The 16,498-nt window shown below is 32.4% G+C and overlaps 2 protein-coding genes across 2 annotated transcripts in view; both read right to left on the bottom strand.

The window, feature by feature from the left end:
• The window catches only part of LOC114325797 (intraflagellar transport protein 88 homolog), a 30,686-nt gene extending 28,491 nt beyond the window's left edge, over nt 1-2,195 (bottom strand). The window contains exon 1 of the mRNA XM_028273924.2: nt 1,896-2,195. Coding sequence (XP_028129725.2) covers nt 1,896-2,048 — 153 coding nt within the window. The 5' untranslated portion in view covers nt 2,049-2,195. The remainder of the gene's footprint in view (nt 1-1,895) is intronic.
• A 3,327-nt stretch (nt 2,196-5,522) lies between these two features.
• The window catches only part of LOC114325794 (protocadherin beta-12-like), a 72,122-nt gene continuing 61,146 nt past the window's right edge, over nt 5,523-16,498 (bottom strand). Inside the window, exon 10 of the mRNA XM_028273921.2 lies at nt 5,523-5,683. Coding sequence (XP_028129722.2) covers nt 5,594-5,683 — 90 coding nt within the window. The 3' untranslated portion in view covers nt 5,523-5,593. The remainder of the gene's footprint in view (nt 5,684-16,498) is intronic.

Below are 16,498 nucleotides of genomic sequence, written 5' to 3'. Positions count from 1 at the left end.
AGGTGATACAATAGCGATCAACAGGTAGCCAAAACGCGTTCCAAGATTGCGGCTGTAATTTTGAATAATTTTTCGAGATATTTGGCACACGTATTCGTAATATAATAAAGAATGGCGGTACAGAGCCCAATTTGAAAAATATATTAATATGTGGAAACTACTCTGTAATTAAATACAATATTAAAAAAACGAGCCTGTACCGCCATCAAGAAGAAGAAAAAAATACATTTTCTTCAAATAAACTTTTTTATCCGATGCCTAGATTTTGTGTCATTTTGGAACTACTAATTAAATAAAAAATTTTAGTAGTTCCAAAATGACACAAAATCTAGGCGTCGGATAAAAAAGTTTATTTGAAGAAAGTGTATTTTTTTGTTCTTCTTAATGGCGGTACAAGCTCATTTTTTTAATATTGTATTTAATTACAGAGGAATTTCCACATATTAATATATTTTTCTAATTGGGCTCTGTACCGCTATTCTTTATTATATTAAGAATACGTGTGCCAAATATCTCGAAAAAATATTCAAAATTACAGCCGCAATCTTGGAACGCGTTTTCGCTACCTGTTGATTGCTACTGTTTCCTCTTAAAACATTGTGTGGAAAAATGGAAGAGCTGATTTTGTTTCATAGTCCAGTCATATTATCCCGGAGGCATCACTAAAATTTTGTTTTTTGAATTAGCCAAATATCTCTTTTCTTGTAAGAGCTGTACCATTTTTTGTAAATAAAAACACTGATTGACTCATAGAATAGAGGTTGGATTGATAAGATTAGAATGGCCCGCATGCTGCCCAGATCTCAATCCTATTGAGTATTTATGGGACGAATTAAAAAAAGCTATTCGCCGTCATCCTAGGCCTCCAGAAAATTTGGTACAGTTATGGCCCTGGGAGAGGAATATCGTAGAGGAATGAATTAGTAGAGGAATATCCACAGGCAAGGATAACACATCTTTATTCGATGCCAAACAGATTGCTAGCAGTCGTTGCTGCAAGTGGGGGACATACCTACTCTCTATTGAATTATTTTGTTTTGTTGTTAATTTTGTTTTGTTTTCTCAATTTTAGTGCGTTTGATATTTTTAATTAAAAAAACCTTTAAATCAGTGTTTTTATTTACAGATCTTACAAGAAAAGAGCTATTGAGATAATTCAAAAAACAGAACCTTAGTGATACATCCAGGATAATACAAAACGAGTATGAAACAAAATCAGTCCTCCAATTTTTATACAGAATTTTTTAAAATTAGGAGAAAATACACCCCCGTATAATGCCATCTAAGCAAAAATTATTTGTTACCGGAATAATAAAAAACGACATCAATACATGTACCTACAAAGTGGTGCAAGAATCTTGAAAATCGGAGCACAAATAATAAAGTTATAAATTGTCAAACTTAGGTAATCAAAAATTTTGGGTGGCGGAATTTTGTGCCGGTGAGTGTATAAAAGTAGTACGACAGCTTTACAAAAATATTAGGCACGGTGAACATGAAAACTGGAAATAAATTAGGTATCTAGCGCCATTAGATAGATTCTAAAACAAAGCTGCTACATGCCACCTACGAGGTAAGGAACGAAAATATCTGGAGACAAATGGAATTTGATCGAGACATAATAGACACAATGGAAGCCAAAAGACTAAACTGGTATGGACACGTTCAGAGAATGCCAAGAAAGATAGGTAGACCAAGACGGTTCTGGAGAGAAGACTTTATGAAACTTTTTTCATAAAGTAAAATATCAAACGTATAGACAGAATATGGGACAAAAATAAAAAATATATCAATGAGGAATGCACGAAATCAAAATATTTGCAGATATCGAAGTAAAAATATGAAAGATTACAATGTATGTATGTAAGTTGAAAAATAATGATAGATTTTATTACCTCTGTGGCTGATGCCAAATGCATAACTGGCTTAGGTGTTGATAATCGAGACATATCTGGTATTCTAATTTTGTTACTATCATCTTTCAAAATTGACACATCCACTGAACTTTCAGGTCGAAATTCAGGTGTTTCCACAAGTGCAGTTGCCATATTTTAAAAAATTATTCAAAAATCTTTAGAAACAAATACGATTACATTCTTTATTAATTGTATGAATACACACAAATAATATCGGTTTCAAAAACCAATATATGGAACGTTTTAGCATTATTGTAGTAAATTTCGGTGAATCATCTTAATTATTTGGTCATATTTTTAGTACTTTCTCAAGTAATGAATTGGTCTGCAAGATATAACCAACCATTTGACTTATGTTGTGAGTGTTGTTCAATGTTTGATTGCTATGACAACCGTGTTACTGGTATAATATATTGTATTTTTGTAGTGTTTAATAGGCGAGCGGCACACCCCTAATTTGAGGCTTAGAAATCGAAAAGGCGACCATGATAGGTGAATGGCAAATTTTGGTCATTCTTTATATTTTCGAGGTCGCTGAATCCGATTATGAAGTTTATTTTTATCTAGAATTGGTTGAACATGTTCAAAAATCAAATTTTTTGCAAAAATGCGAAAAATCAATTTTGATGATTTTTCATATTTACCTCGCTGTATCTTTGGTTGCGGTAAATATTTCCTTTTGAAAATTTTACTGTGTCATTTTTGAAGTATTTAGATAACAACGAGCTTTGTCCAAAATGTTGAAACAAATTAAAAGAGACGTTGTTAATTTATAAACATTTTGTCGTCAGATTTCGTTAGTTTCATGTTTACTTAAAAATGTTGAGCGACAAACTTTTTAGTTTATAATTTTAACCAATACAGCAATATAATTCATGAAGAAGTTTTATGGAAAATTCCAAGTCAAAATATGCAATAGGAAAAAAGTTATGTGACTTTATATACGTGTGGCACTCCCACAAAAAAAAAACGCTTATTTCTCGAGATACTGACCACGGTGTGGTGAATAGCTCATTTTGGTCTTACTTTATGTTTTTGATGGTGCTGAAAACGAAAATGAGATTTGTTTTAAATTTTAGATGGGGTACATTGTCAAAGTCGCAATTTTACCTTAAAAATAAAAAAAAAAATTAAATCACGTTTTTCTTAAAATTAAAAGTTGCGCCATTTTTTTATAAAACATTTTATTCTCTGTACCCTATATTTTAACATAAACTTGATTAAAAGCTAAACTTCAAATTTTGTCACTCAACTTTTGCGATTAAACTTTGCAATTCAGGAATATGCACTTTTAATTTAAACAATTAATAACTTATACTACAATAAGACAGAAAGATTGAAACAGGTTTCATTGTCTTCAGAAAGGTAAGACATGTATACTAAAGAAATTTTAGAAAAAAATATTAAAACGGAACAGAGTTGTAGCGAGTTAAACGCAAAAAATGTGATTTCATTTTTTTTGTTATTTTTAGGGCAAAATTGCGATTTTAACAATGTTCCCCTACGTAAAATTCCAAATAAACCTAATTTTCGTATTCAGCACCATCAAAAACATACAGTATGACCAAAATTAGCCATTAACCACACCGTGGTCATCACACCACACAGTATCTCGAGAAATAAGCTATTTTTTGGTGTGTGCTGCTCGTCTATAAAGTCACATAACTTTTTCCTATTGCATATTTTGACTTAAAATTTTTCAGTAAACTTCTTCATGTATGCTTTTTCTCATGAGGATATTTCAGTGCGTCACAGTTTTTTGATTTCTTTCTAACGCATTAAATTGTATGTGACAGAAAAAAACGCACGTCGGTGAATATAATGTTTTATTGCTGTGTTGGTTAAAATTACGTTTGTCACTCAACTTTTTTAAGTAAAAACATGAAATTAACGAAATCTGACGAGAGAATGTTTAAAAATTAACAACTCCTCTTTTAATTTTTTTAAACATTTTGGACAAACTGCATTGTTATCTAAATACATCATGCATGATACAGTAAAATTTTCAAAAGGAAATATAGCGACCAAAGATACAGCGAGATAAAGTTGAAAAAATATCAAAATTGATTTTTTGCATTTTTGCATAAAATTTGATTTTTGAACATGTTCCACCAACTCTAGGTAAAAATAAACTTCATATTCAGAGTCCGCGATCTCGAAAAATAAAGAATCACCGAAATTGGTCATTCACCCTAAAGTTGATTTTCGTGGTCGGTATAACGTAATTTTTGGGGGTTGCTGCGTCTATAAAGAAAAGTCATGTTTCGAGTAGGTTGTGGATTTACATTTAACTGATCTTCTTCTTCTTCTTCTTAAAGTGCCCTCTCCTCAATGGATGTTGACTACTGCAATTTCAAACTCTTGTCTGTCTTCAGCTGCTCTCATTGACTGTTCAAAATTTAGCTCCTGTCCATTGTCGGATGTTTCTGAGCCACGATAGTCTTTTCCTTCCTGGTCCTCTCTTTCCCTCGATCTTTTCTTTTACTATTAGCTGAGCATATTGGTACTTATTATTTCTCAGTGTGTGGCAACTTTCACTGTATTGAAAGGTTCTCGTTCCTTGCCTATTTTATGCAGCACTTCTTCATTTGAGGTATGCGATGTCCATGAAATCTTAATGATTCTCCGGTAGATCCAGATTTTCAACGCCTCCAATTTATTTAGGCTTGATATTTTAGGTTCTACGTTTAAAATGGAGCATGGTTTAGCATTTTGATACATTTAGTCGAATTTCGAGCTTTATTCGTCTTAAAGAGTCACATAGTAGTCTTTTGATTTTTTCGAAAGATTTTCTGGCATGTTATATTCTTGATCTTATTTCTACATCTGGATTTAGGCTGCTATCGATACAACATCCCAGGCAGGTACTTGAACTTGTTGATCTGTTCTAAAATGTGACCCAAGTCGGAATTCGCAATTAACATCGCATCATCACGTATCTGATGCTATTCGTTGGAATCCTCCACTACTTTTTTAAGTAGGAACTCGCAGTAAAGATTAAATAGTAGGGGTGACAAAACCTATTCTTGTCTAACACTTCCTATTCTGCCTATCCTTCGATATTAATTCTGCCGTTTTGGTTCTAGTATAAGTTTTTTAGTAGTTTGAGGTCCCATCTAAACCGACTTTTTGTAAACGTTCTTCTGTCTTGTCGTACTCTCTCAAATGCTTTTTCGAAGTCTATGAAACATGTGAATATTTTTTCTGTTTCTATTGTATTTTCTATTGTAGGTACGTGTCTTTGGTAGTTTTTCAAAATATTTACTCCAATTATCTACACTACAATCTTCGTTTCATTTGTTATTAAGGTATCATCTTCTATTTTTAGTATTATTCCTGTTCTCGGTCTTTTCGTTGGATACATCCTTGTAGAATTTTCATAGTTTATTGTTGTTTCTTTTTTTTTTCATATCCTGTAAAGCCTTTTGTTCACCTGCTCTTTTTTCGCTCTGATGGTTTTTGACGTTTTTCCTTATTTTTCTTACTTTTAGCTTTAGTTTTAACTGAATAGGACTTTAAGCCGACGAACCAAATCGAAACCAAAACGTTGAAACATGTATCATTTAGAGGAAGGATGTTTCGGGAATATTAACATAAACAATAATATACTTTTTTATTATTAATAATTTTAACATAATTTTACAATAATATACAAGATCATATAACAAAATTCTATATTAAAAGTAAACAGTAAGATTTGTATTACTATGCAACGTGGTGGGAGTAGGTGAGACATCAGCTATATTCTCATTGTTTTCGGTTTCAGTCTGTAACAAAGAAATACATTTAAATTGAATAATAGTAAATAGCATAATATTATATTGAGAGAATCCTTAACAACGATTCTATTGAAATCCGTAATAATATACAGGGAATATACAGTAGACTCCCTCCATAACATCATTACCTCGTTATAAGCCTATCTCGTTATTTCAGACAACAATAATAATATAAGTTGCTAAAATATTGTTAAAATGGTGCTTTTGAAAAAGAGTCGGTGGATAAACTGGAAGAAGTTGACAGCCAGTGGAGTTTATATATTACATCACTGACCTCGATAAGCACACAGTTTTTAGGCATTCCTGTATACAGGCAGCTGGGGTATTTTTTTATAGCCATCACCGCGAAAAAACAAGTAAAGAAACATGTTCTTCGATCTCATTTTCCCTCGTTATAACCAAATATCCCTCGTTGTTATAGAGGGTTATAGTTCAATAGGAATTTCATGGGACACCTACACCCGATTTCACCAACGATACCTAAACAGTTGCCTTATTAAGTAATTCTTATCGATAGGAACTTCCTAAGTCAATACTTAAGAACAATAGCGTTTCACAACTAAAAGAACTGCTTATCTAGGAAATCCTTTCCTAGGTATTAATTCAGGTACGTTTGAACTATTTTTGATAAATAAAAAGAAGAATAAGATGACATTAGTGACATTACCTTACTTTTTCGATTATTTAATATTGGTTGTTTGACAAGTTGGTTTTATTCAGTTTTGTACTGTTATAGTTATTTTATTTAGTGGTTAGTTATTTGTGAATGTCTTGTAATACGTTTTTTGTATATGTACAGTGAAATGGAGGAAAAGAAAAGAGTTGTAAATTTCACATTGACGAAAAATTAAAGTTAGTTGAATTGTCATTAATGAAATTACTTTAAAATAAAAAACATGTTGAAAATTGCTTTTTATTATTAATTTTTAATGACACACTTTTAGTGATATCATGAATGGGTTTTTGAAACACAACACTAGTTTGTTAGGTAGTAGGTAGACTACATAATTTTGTCAATAGACCTGTAAAAAACTCCAAATGATTTTCTATATTTTCCAACACATATTATATTACTAATAAAAAAGATAATACAAAATTACAACTAATATACCTAATATTACAGAATAAGAGAAAAATTAAGGTAAGAAGCAAATTATTGACAAACGTCACAAGTACATTAGTCAAAATTGTAAAAATATAACCTGACTGTCAACGATAAGTAATACCTAAAGTTTAGGGAGATCGAAAACCGTATCCTAAGGTAAGGTAATGCTTAAGCGGTTTAGGCAATTCTTATCGTATGGTGAAATCCGTTTTAGAGTTAGGAAGTACCTAAACCCACTTAGGTAATACTTAAATATTTAGGTATCGTTGGTGAAATCGGGCATTAATGTACCTCGTTATAAGCGAACCCTCGTAATATCCGTGTTCGTTATAGAGAGAGTATACTGTATTTAAAAATTACAGTTTTAGTAAAATTCCGGTACAACTGGAAGTGCTAGAAGGCTCTAAATATTTTAGAGTAATTTGGTATATCCAAAAAGCCCATACGTATCTCCAATAACTAGGCTAGGCCGGGGGCAACTTTTAAATATTAAATGAAAACCGTATTATTTTTATTGCAGATTTGAATTCTAAATAAAAAATTATCATGTTTTATCTGATTTTTTTCCCATCCTTGATAGATGACGCTGTGATCGCAAAAAAACAATTACGGAGTCAGAGGTCACTACAATATAAGTCGATAAACTAATTTTAATGGTAGTGAATACAGTTTTTATGTAGAATCTAAATCTGCAATAAAAAACGGGCGTTTCTATTTAAGGGGGTAGGCGCAAAATCTTGGTCCAATGCTATTTACATGCATTTATTTTTTTCGAATCATGAGAAAACTAATAAGTATTTTTAAAAAATTTAAGCACCGAATGAAATATTACATTATTACCCAATGCCGAAAGTACCTGAAACATCTATGTTTATTTTAATAAGTTACCGAGGTGAAAATAAAAGAGAAAAGTAAGTGTTATTTTCAATTTCAAATATTTCATTCAAAAGAAACTTTTTGTTTATTCTAAGGGACTTTCGGCAATCGGTAATATAATATAATCGGTAATATAATCTTTCATTCTGCGTTTAAATTTTTCAAAAATATTTATTAGTTTTCCCAGTATTCGAAAAAAAAATGAATGCATTTAAATGGCGTTGGACCAAGATTTGCCCCTACCCCCTTATGATTTTCAAGTTGCCTCCCGCTCCACTACCAAGGGGCAAAGGTGAGGAGTCGTATTTGGTGTCATTCGGTAGATTTTTGAAAAATAATAAACATCTCTTTTTTGGTTTTTCACTTAACAGTGTATTTTTCGAGATATTAGACCGTTTCCACAATTTTCCTAGGTTATCAGTATAAATCGTATTTTTCCGATTATAGCGCCATCTATCCACAACTCAAACAAATGTCTCAAATGAAATTTACTTATTTTTTGATAACTAATCCAAATCTGCAATAAAAAATGTGCATTTTCATAAAATGACTTTAGTTACCTGTAAACATTTCAGAGCAATCTTAACAAATTTAGCTGTCTTTGCCTATATTTATCTATCTATGTACATAATACACTCATCTCATTAGATCCATGGGCACAGGTGGCACAGGTGGTGGTATTTTTTCACCATTATTAGAAATAACTGTCCCGTGGCCAAATATCCACACTGTATAAAGTCTGCTGTGTCCATCAAATTTACTTGCAGCAAAATGAGCCGTTTGTAGCAAGCGCATAACAATCGCCAAAGCTATTTGTACTAAAATAAGTAGTGTTAAGTTTCCTATGACACTCCATCCAACTTGTATCGTCTTCTGTCTTAATTTTGTATGACAACCCTCAGTGGAGATGCTTAGGTTTTGTTCCGGAGTGTATAAATAAGCTGTTCCTGTAATTTCTATGTTATGGTGGATGCAAGGGAACATTGATTTTATAGAACAACAACTACAAAAATATTCTCATTAATTTATTTCTTCTATACTAAAATCACAATATAGATGCACTATATAGAAATAAATAAACCAAGACACGTTGAATGTTGCGAGGAGCACTCCCAAATCATGATTTACAATGTATATACATTGTAAATTTCAAATTATGATTTACAAAGTTTATACATAGTGGAGTCACTGAAGGTTTTCACCTCCGATTTCGTTGAACCTTCATCGATTTTCATGAAAATTGGATAGTCGTTAGAAGATAATTCAGGGAACAAAGGTGACATGATGTCAACTTGCGCTTTTACCCTGGGGGTGGATGCCACCCCTTCTCGGGGGTGAAATTTTTTTTATTAAAAATAATACCAGAAATCGATAGAGGGTCAACTTTTAAGCAAAATTTATTATATAAAGTTATTAACATAAATCACTACTTTTTGAGTTATTAAATATCAAAGATTTTTATTTTTTCTTAAAAGAATGCATGTTTTAAAGCTGTTTTTCACGTATTACTCAAAAACTATAAGCTTTTGTAAAAAAGATATTCTTACCAAAATTAAAAATAATAAAAAATTTAAACACTCCCCACTTAAAAAACTAAACTAATGTTATTCCAAAGTGAGTTACGGGTAAATGAATGTTAATTTTTTCGACGAGTACTCAAATCTAAGTATTCAAGCTTACATAACGGGAAAACGATGCATTTTATAGAATATACTTGTTAAGCACTTGTCAAATTACTTCGGAATACCTATCAAATGAGCTCCAGTAGAAGTTAATAGCATCAAAATTAAGCAAGTTATGATGAAAATAAGAGAACCCTTTCGATTTTTTTAGGAAAAAGTGAAAAATAAAACATACGCCATTTCCACAAAAATTAAAATTTGTAGTAATCCTCACAAGAATTTCTTTAGGTTAACGTAGTTAATGATTTCAACAATTTTGACTGGTTTAGAATGCATATTTTTGAAGAAAAAAAAAAGATATAATTTAAAAAATCAGAATTTTTAAAATTATCGTACTTTTTATTTTCTTTTGATAATAACTCCAGAAATACTAAATATAAGTAAAAAATGATACATAACTAAATTTTAGTTTTTTCTGTTCCAAATACTTTACCCATTTTACTATTTCCGTAGAGTAAAAAATAACCGAGATAGAAACGTTTAAAATTTCAATTTTGATGCGAGAACCATGTAACAGGGGCCTTTAACCTTTTATTTTTAAAAAAGTAAGCGGTTTGAAAGACTAATTTCGACTATTTTTAATAGCTCTTGGAATTAACTTTTAATTAGTTTTAAGGTGAACCTGATGTCTTAAAAATTAACGGAGTTTTTAAAATTTTTTAAAAGATACATTTTGAAACATTTTTGGGGCATACATTTTAATGCTATCAACTTGTTCGGGGGCTTATTTGATAGATATTTCTATGTTTATGTTATAAAATGCATCATTTTATAACATAAACATATAAGTTTATGTTATAAAATGCATCATTTTCCCGGTATTTAAGCTTGAATACTTAGATTTGGGTACTCGACGAAAGAAATATACATTCAATTACCTATAACTCACTTTTAGTTAACATTGAAAGGTTTTTCTAGTAAGGAGTTTATTTGATTTTTTATTAGCCTCAATTTTGATAATAATAACTTTTTTGTAAAAACTTATAATTTTTGAGTTATTTATGAAAAATCGGTTAAAAACATGCATTTTTCTCACGAAAAGTTAAAATTTTTGATCTTTAATATCTCAAAAAGTTTTGATTTATTTTAATAACTTTATATTACAAATGTTGCTTATAATTTGTCCCTCTATCGAATTGTGGGGTTATTTTTAATAAAATAATTTTCACCCACGAGGAGGGGTGGCATCCACCCCCAGGGTAAAAGCGCAAGTTGGCACCATGTCACCTTTGTTCCTTGAGATATCCTCTAACCACTCACCAATTTTCATGCAAATCGAAGGAGGTTCAACGAAATCGGAGGTAATACCTCATATCCACCTTCAGTGACTGCACTAACATTGTAAATTATGATTTGGGAGTGTTTCTGGTAACATTCAAGTGCCTTGGCTTGTTTATTTTTAGTGCATCTTTATTGTGATTTTAGTATACTCAAAAAGGTAACAAAACGTAAAATAAAAGAATGATTAATGATGAGAATAATCTTAAACATTTTAAAATGAAGCATTAAAGATTCAAGAGTTCATTAGAGTCTCAAGAATATTTTAAACAGCTGGAAGAAACTGCAATACTTTAGCAAAAGACCCAAATGAACTAAGTCGTGCGTTACTCAGATTTTATTTTAGGATATATAAATAATATATTATACGTTACCAGGTGTAAAGTACTTATGTCCAAATGGAGAAACGTGAAGAATTTATAAAATTGTAGTGAGATTCACATAGGTAGAAATAATAAATTAGAATATTTGGAAATGTGGTGTTACCGCCGGATTTTAAGAACATCTTGGGCATCACACATTTCTAACGAGATTGTTCTCAGAATGATGGACACACTTGTCAGCTGCTGAACACCACAAAAGGAAAAAAAACGGAGTAATTTGGAAACATAATTAGTGGAGCCAAATATCATTTACTTCGCTGTATTATACAGAGAAAATTGGAAGGCAAAAGATGGATATGGTAGGAGAAGGCAAAAAAGCTATCTTGGCTACAAACTCAATATTAGAAAATTGTGCGATATCACAGCTGAAGAGCTATTTTGCGCAGGCGACTTGGCTAGACATCAGGACAAAGACTCGAACAATACTATGTATGAAGATATACCTATACTAAATTTAAAATATAGATGCAGTAGAAATAAACAAACCAAGACACGTTAAATGCTACTAGGAGCACTCCCGAATCATAATTTACAATGTTTGTACATTGTAAATCCCAAATCATGATTTCCAAAGTTTATACATTGTAAATTATGATTCGGGAGTGCTCCTAGTAGCATTTAACGTATCTTGGTTTGTTTATTTCTACTGCATCTTGAATATAAATTTAGTATACACAGATATTATAAGTAGTTGCAAAACAGTATTTCAACGTAACACTAGTCACTACCAAATTTTTATGCTCAAGAGCGCCCGAAAAAAGCTTCTATTTGGTCAAAATATTTATTGCCTATAATAGTCAAGCTACATTGAAGACTAAAGACTACAACTTGTGAGTCCATAACATCTTGAAACTGGTTAAAAAACTAGCGAAGCACAACAAATTAACGATATAGTTCCCTCTTGATACAGAAAAAACTAATACTCCTTTTATAGAACCAGAACCATTCTGCAATATCACGAAAAGCCGCTAAAATAAACACACAGGCAATCATGAGTGTTCTCATTGCACTCTGCTCACTTACATCATATCTGTAAAACAGCAAAGTGAAGAAAATACGTAGATTCTGCGAAACTGTAGATGACGACATATTATCAGCAATTGCAAGGTAATTATTTATATAATTATATTATTTGCATAATAATAGCAAAAAAACCTTACTTTCGTTTTCAGCACAATCAAAAACGTAAACTATGACCAAAATATTATTTTTGCACGATTGATCATTTTTGACTGTTTACCGTGACAGATTTTACGTCAGTAGGTGACATTTACTAGCAACTCGACGGTAAGTAATCCAACTCGACGGTAAGTACTCCAACTCGACGGTAAGTAATTCACTTACCGTCGAGTTAAAAAATCTCTTAATTTTAATTTATTTTTTGAAAGAATAAAGAAAACTAACGAATTATTTATTAATATTGAAACTTATGGTACAATTTGTTAAATTATTTAATGAAATCCCACTTGTTTGGGCTGTGGTTTCACTTCTAACAGAAACTCCTGCAGAATCGCATACATTAGTAGTATTACTAGTATTGCACAATATTTTTTCACTAGTAATACCACTAGAGGTCAAATTATTTCCGGAAATTTTTTTGAGATCATGAATATTTTGAAAATTTCCCGAGTCGCAGACGAGGGAAATTTTCTAAAAATATTCATGATCAAAAAAAAATTTCCGGATATTAATTTGACTTCGCAAGAAAATTCCACACCAAATTTGCATTTGAAAATCCAAAGCTGCATGAACAGATTAATAGCGCGCCATAGCTTTGTCAGCAATTATTTAGGCTTTCAAATTCGTAATTTCTACTCATTGTAGTTGCATGGGAATACCATTTCAAGATAGAAAATAGTATATTCTTCAATTTTACATAAGTTTTGAGTAACTACAAGTGATAGAAAATAAATCAAAACTAAATTATGTAAACAAATAAAAACCAGTCTGTCAAAAATGTTCTGTTATTGTAAACGTCAAAAAATTTCCACTATAATTCGCTGTTGGGTACCCCACGAGCAAAAAATTTCCGATAAAATACCTCCGTTGCCATGGTGATCTGTCAAAATAACGTAGGTATTTTGATTGGTTCAAAATTACAGGTGTGGAATTTTCGGCAAAATCTATTTTATATTACCTTGTGAACTAGAAATTCTTCATCCGGTGCTTCCATCAGAAATTTTTCAAATTGCTCCCGTGTAAAAATGCTCGCTTTCTTAGGTCTATAGCCAACATTTTTTCTCTTCAAATACGCGATCAAAGTTGAAAACTTGGAAATATCAATGCCATCATAAAGAACAACGGTGGATTTAATCATTGAATATTCTGCCCAGGGGCTTCCAGGAGCTTTCAACTGCATATGTCTTTGAACGAAATATGCCAATAGAGTCTTTTCTTCGATTCTTAAATTCTTGCGTTCGCACCATTTTTTAAAACTTTGGTAGGTATTTTGATAACGGATTTTGGATTTTTCGGGAATAATTGCGGAACACCCTTCTTCCCAAGCCCGTTCAATTTCTTCAAATTCACTTTCGCTCATATTTTAATTTATAATAATCAAAATTGTACTTAAAATTATTGACAACTAAATAAAAACTCAATTCTCCATTGTTGTTATGCACCCTAGTTACTACCTAACAACCAAAGTACCTATCTTGATAAAATGAATGAAACTAGTCAATATGACGAAAATGTTTAATTTTATAATTTATAATGGTATCAATCGTGCAAAAAACGTTATAAGCATGTCGAACGTTAAGGGTAACCGATCTCAGACAATAATTGGAGTCGTCGCTCCGCTCCTCCTCCAAACAATTGTCTTCGATCGGTATAAAACCCTTACCGTTCTCCATACTTAATATACTATTTAGAACCTGATCAGGGAACCGATTTAGCTCAGAAACAGATAATATGCTTTATTAGAAATCTAGATTTTGCACTAAAACATAGATGGTTGTACATATAAAAGATCAGTCAGGTTAGAGGTTAGAAAAGTCTACTAGTTCAATGGAATCTACAATGTCTACACTAGGAAAGCTAGATCCGTCTTCAACCGGATAGGGGCCATCTTCAAGAGCCACAACCTCTCTCTTGGAATCAAAGTAAAAATGTTACTATGCTACGTCTTTCCTGTCCTTTTATATGGTGGTGAATCGTGGACCTTGAACGAAGATATGAGCAGAAAATTGGAAGCATTTGAAATATCGGAGAATAATTAAAATCCCTTGGACTCACCGAGTCACAAATGATGTGGTCCTCAAAAGAACGAAGAAGAGCAGAGAGGAACTCACCACCAAATCTCGAAAGTTACAATACCGTGGCCACATTAAGCGAAATTAATCCAGCTATGCCTTTCCACAAGCCATCATGCAAAGAAAAATATTTGGAAAGCGAGGTCCAGGAAAAAGAACATCCTTATAAAGAACCTCAGTTAAAGGTTAAAGCACCAACGCAACTTATGTGCAGCTTTTCCGCGCTGCTTCAGATAAGATAAAGATTGCCATGATGATCGCCAATATTCGTCACGGATAGGCACATCAAGAAGAAGAAGAAAACAAATTTATATTTAAGAAGTTAAAGAAGAAATTACTGTAAACTGACCTAAAAGGTGTGTTACCCTTAGTAAGATCTAGTTGATTACTGCCTAAATTAGTGACCTTATTCGCTGTGGAACTTTTTTGGGGAGCCACATTTATTTTATTTTTATTTAGTAATTTTCCTGTACTATGTAGAGAATCTCCATTTCCTACTTCTACAGCTTTTTCATTGACTGAATCTGATTCACACTTTTCACAAACAAGATCTGTAGTTGGATTTGATTGTTCCCTCTTTCTTAATTGAGATTTTTTTACCAATCTTGTATCGTACCATACTATTGAGTACCACTCGTCATATTTTTTGCTGCCGCAACATTGAAATTCAATCTGTAATCTACGATAATTTAAACAGTTAGAGTAGCTTAAAAAAAAGGTGATTGGTTTGTTAGTGCCAAAGTTATGATTATGATGAAATTGAAACTTGTTCTTTGGATCATCATCAACCAGCCTATCGCGTCCACTTCTGGACATAGGCTTCACATAGTTCTTTCCGGTGTTCTCTGCACTGGGCCGCTTGTAGCCAGTGTCCCGCTACCCTTTTTACGTCGTCGGTCCATCTAGTCGGTGGACGTTCTCGGCTTCTTTTATAGCTTCTGGGCCTCCATTCCTCCAAGCCTGTACCAACCACCATACCAACTATGTAATTATACCAACCGCCATTACCTACTAGACGTCTAAACAGAACCTGGCCCGAAGACCTTGGGGATTAGATGAAGACTTGGAGAACCGTTAATGGACGGTACCCACTACAAGCCACATACCACTCATCATAATTTACTAAATACTCCTGTACTATTGAGTAGATGGTAAATTAGCTGTAATAAATAAAAAAAATCCTCCAAGCCTGGTCTTGTCCATGTCCAGTCCATGATTCGTCTTGCTCTTTGCATAAACTGCAGGTATTGTGGTGATTATAAAATTATGTTTATGAAAGTACATACATCTAAGACACTCTCCAAAACGCGAATTAATAACTTCCTAGTAAGGGAAAGTGGGGGAATGGTGCGCGGCGGGTAATCGTGCGCTGCATTGTATGTCAAATTCCGTGGAAGATTTTACGAACTCAACCAGTCCTACACCTTTCAACCAATCTCATGAACGGTTTACGCCATTATCTTCAGTCGACCATTGCACGTGGACTAAGTCAGATCCGATTATTGAAAATTGCAAGAATTCTTCTAGTCTTTCTGCTCCAAAAAATAGGATGGTAAGTCTTTATTTTTTAGTTAGGCTTTATTCAATTACTTTGGACTTATTATTGATTTAAATCATGTTGTTTAACGTGTATTTTGGTCTATCTGTTGGTTGATATGGTTCAGTAGTTTTCCGTTTGTGATGATGATTTAGTATTTAGGGCACAAAGGGGTAATAGTGCGCAGGAGTGCGCACGATTACCCCACAAACAATGAAATGGTAAATATAAAAATTACCATTTTTATTGCCAGATGCCACGAACCTACTCTAGAAAATCTACGATTCTTAAATATACTGACGAAGATTTAAAAATGGATGTAATCAGAAATGATGGCAGAAAATACAAGAAACGGGAGGGCTTTCAATATTCCCGAATCACAGCTTAGGCCGCACAGCTGTACATATGTGTTTCAGGTGAAGTAGAAAAATAATTAAGAGAATGTTGTGTTAACGCTTGCTAAATTATTCTATGGCTTAACATAAAGAACTTAGATGGTTGGTATTCAGGTATGCCGAAGAAAATAATATCCTAAATAATTTTAATAAAGAGAAGAAGCTAGCTAGCAAAGATTCGCTTTATGGGTTTACAAAAAGGAGTCCTGATATAACATTAAGACAACAATTACAAGCACACCAATGAAGACAAACTTGGAGGAGGCCCATGAAAAGAGATGATTAATGAACGAGAA

The sequence above is a fragment of the Diabrotica virgifera genome, chromosome 2 (assembly GCF_917563875.1).
Source record: "Diabrotica virgifera virgifera chromosome 2, PGI_DIABVI_V3a".
Taxonomy (NCBI): Eukaryota; Metazoa; Arthropoda; class Insecta; order Coleoptera; family Chrysomelidae; genus Diabrotica; species Diabrotica virgifera.
This window is presented reverse-complemented; position numbering and strand designations above follow the sequence as displayed.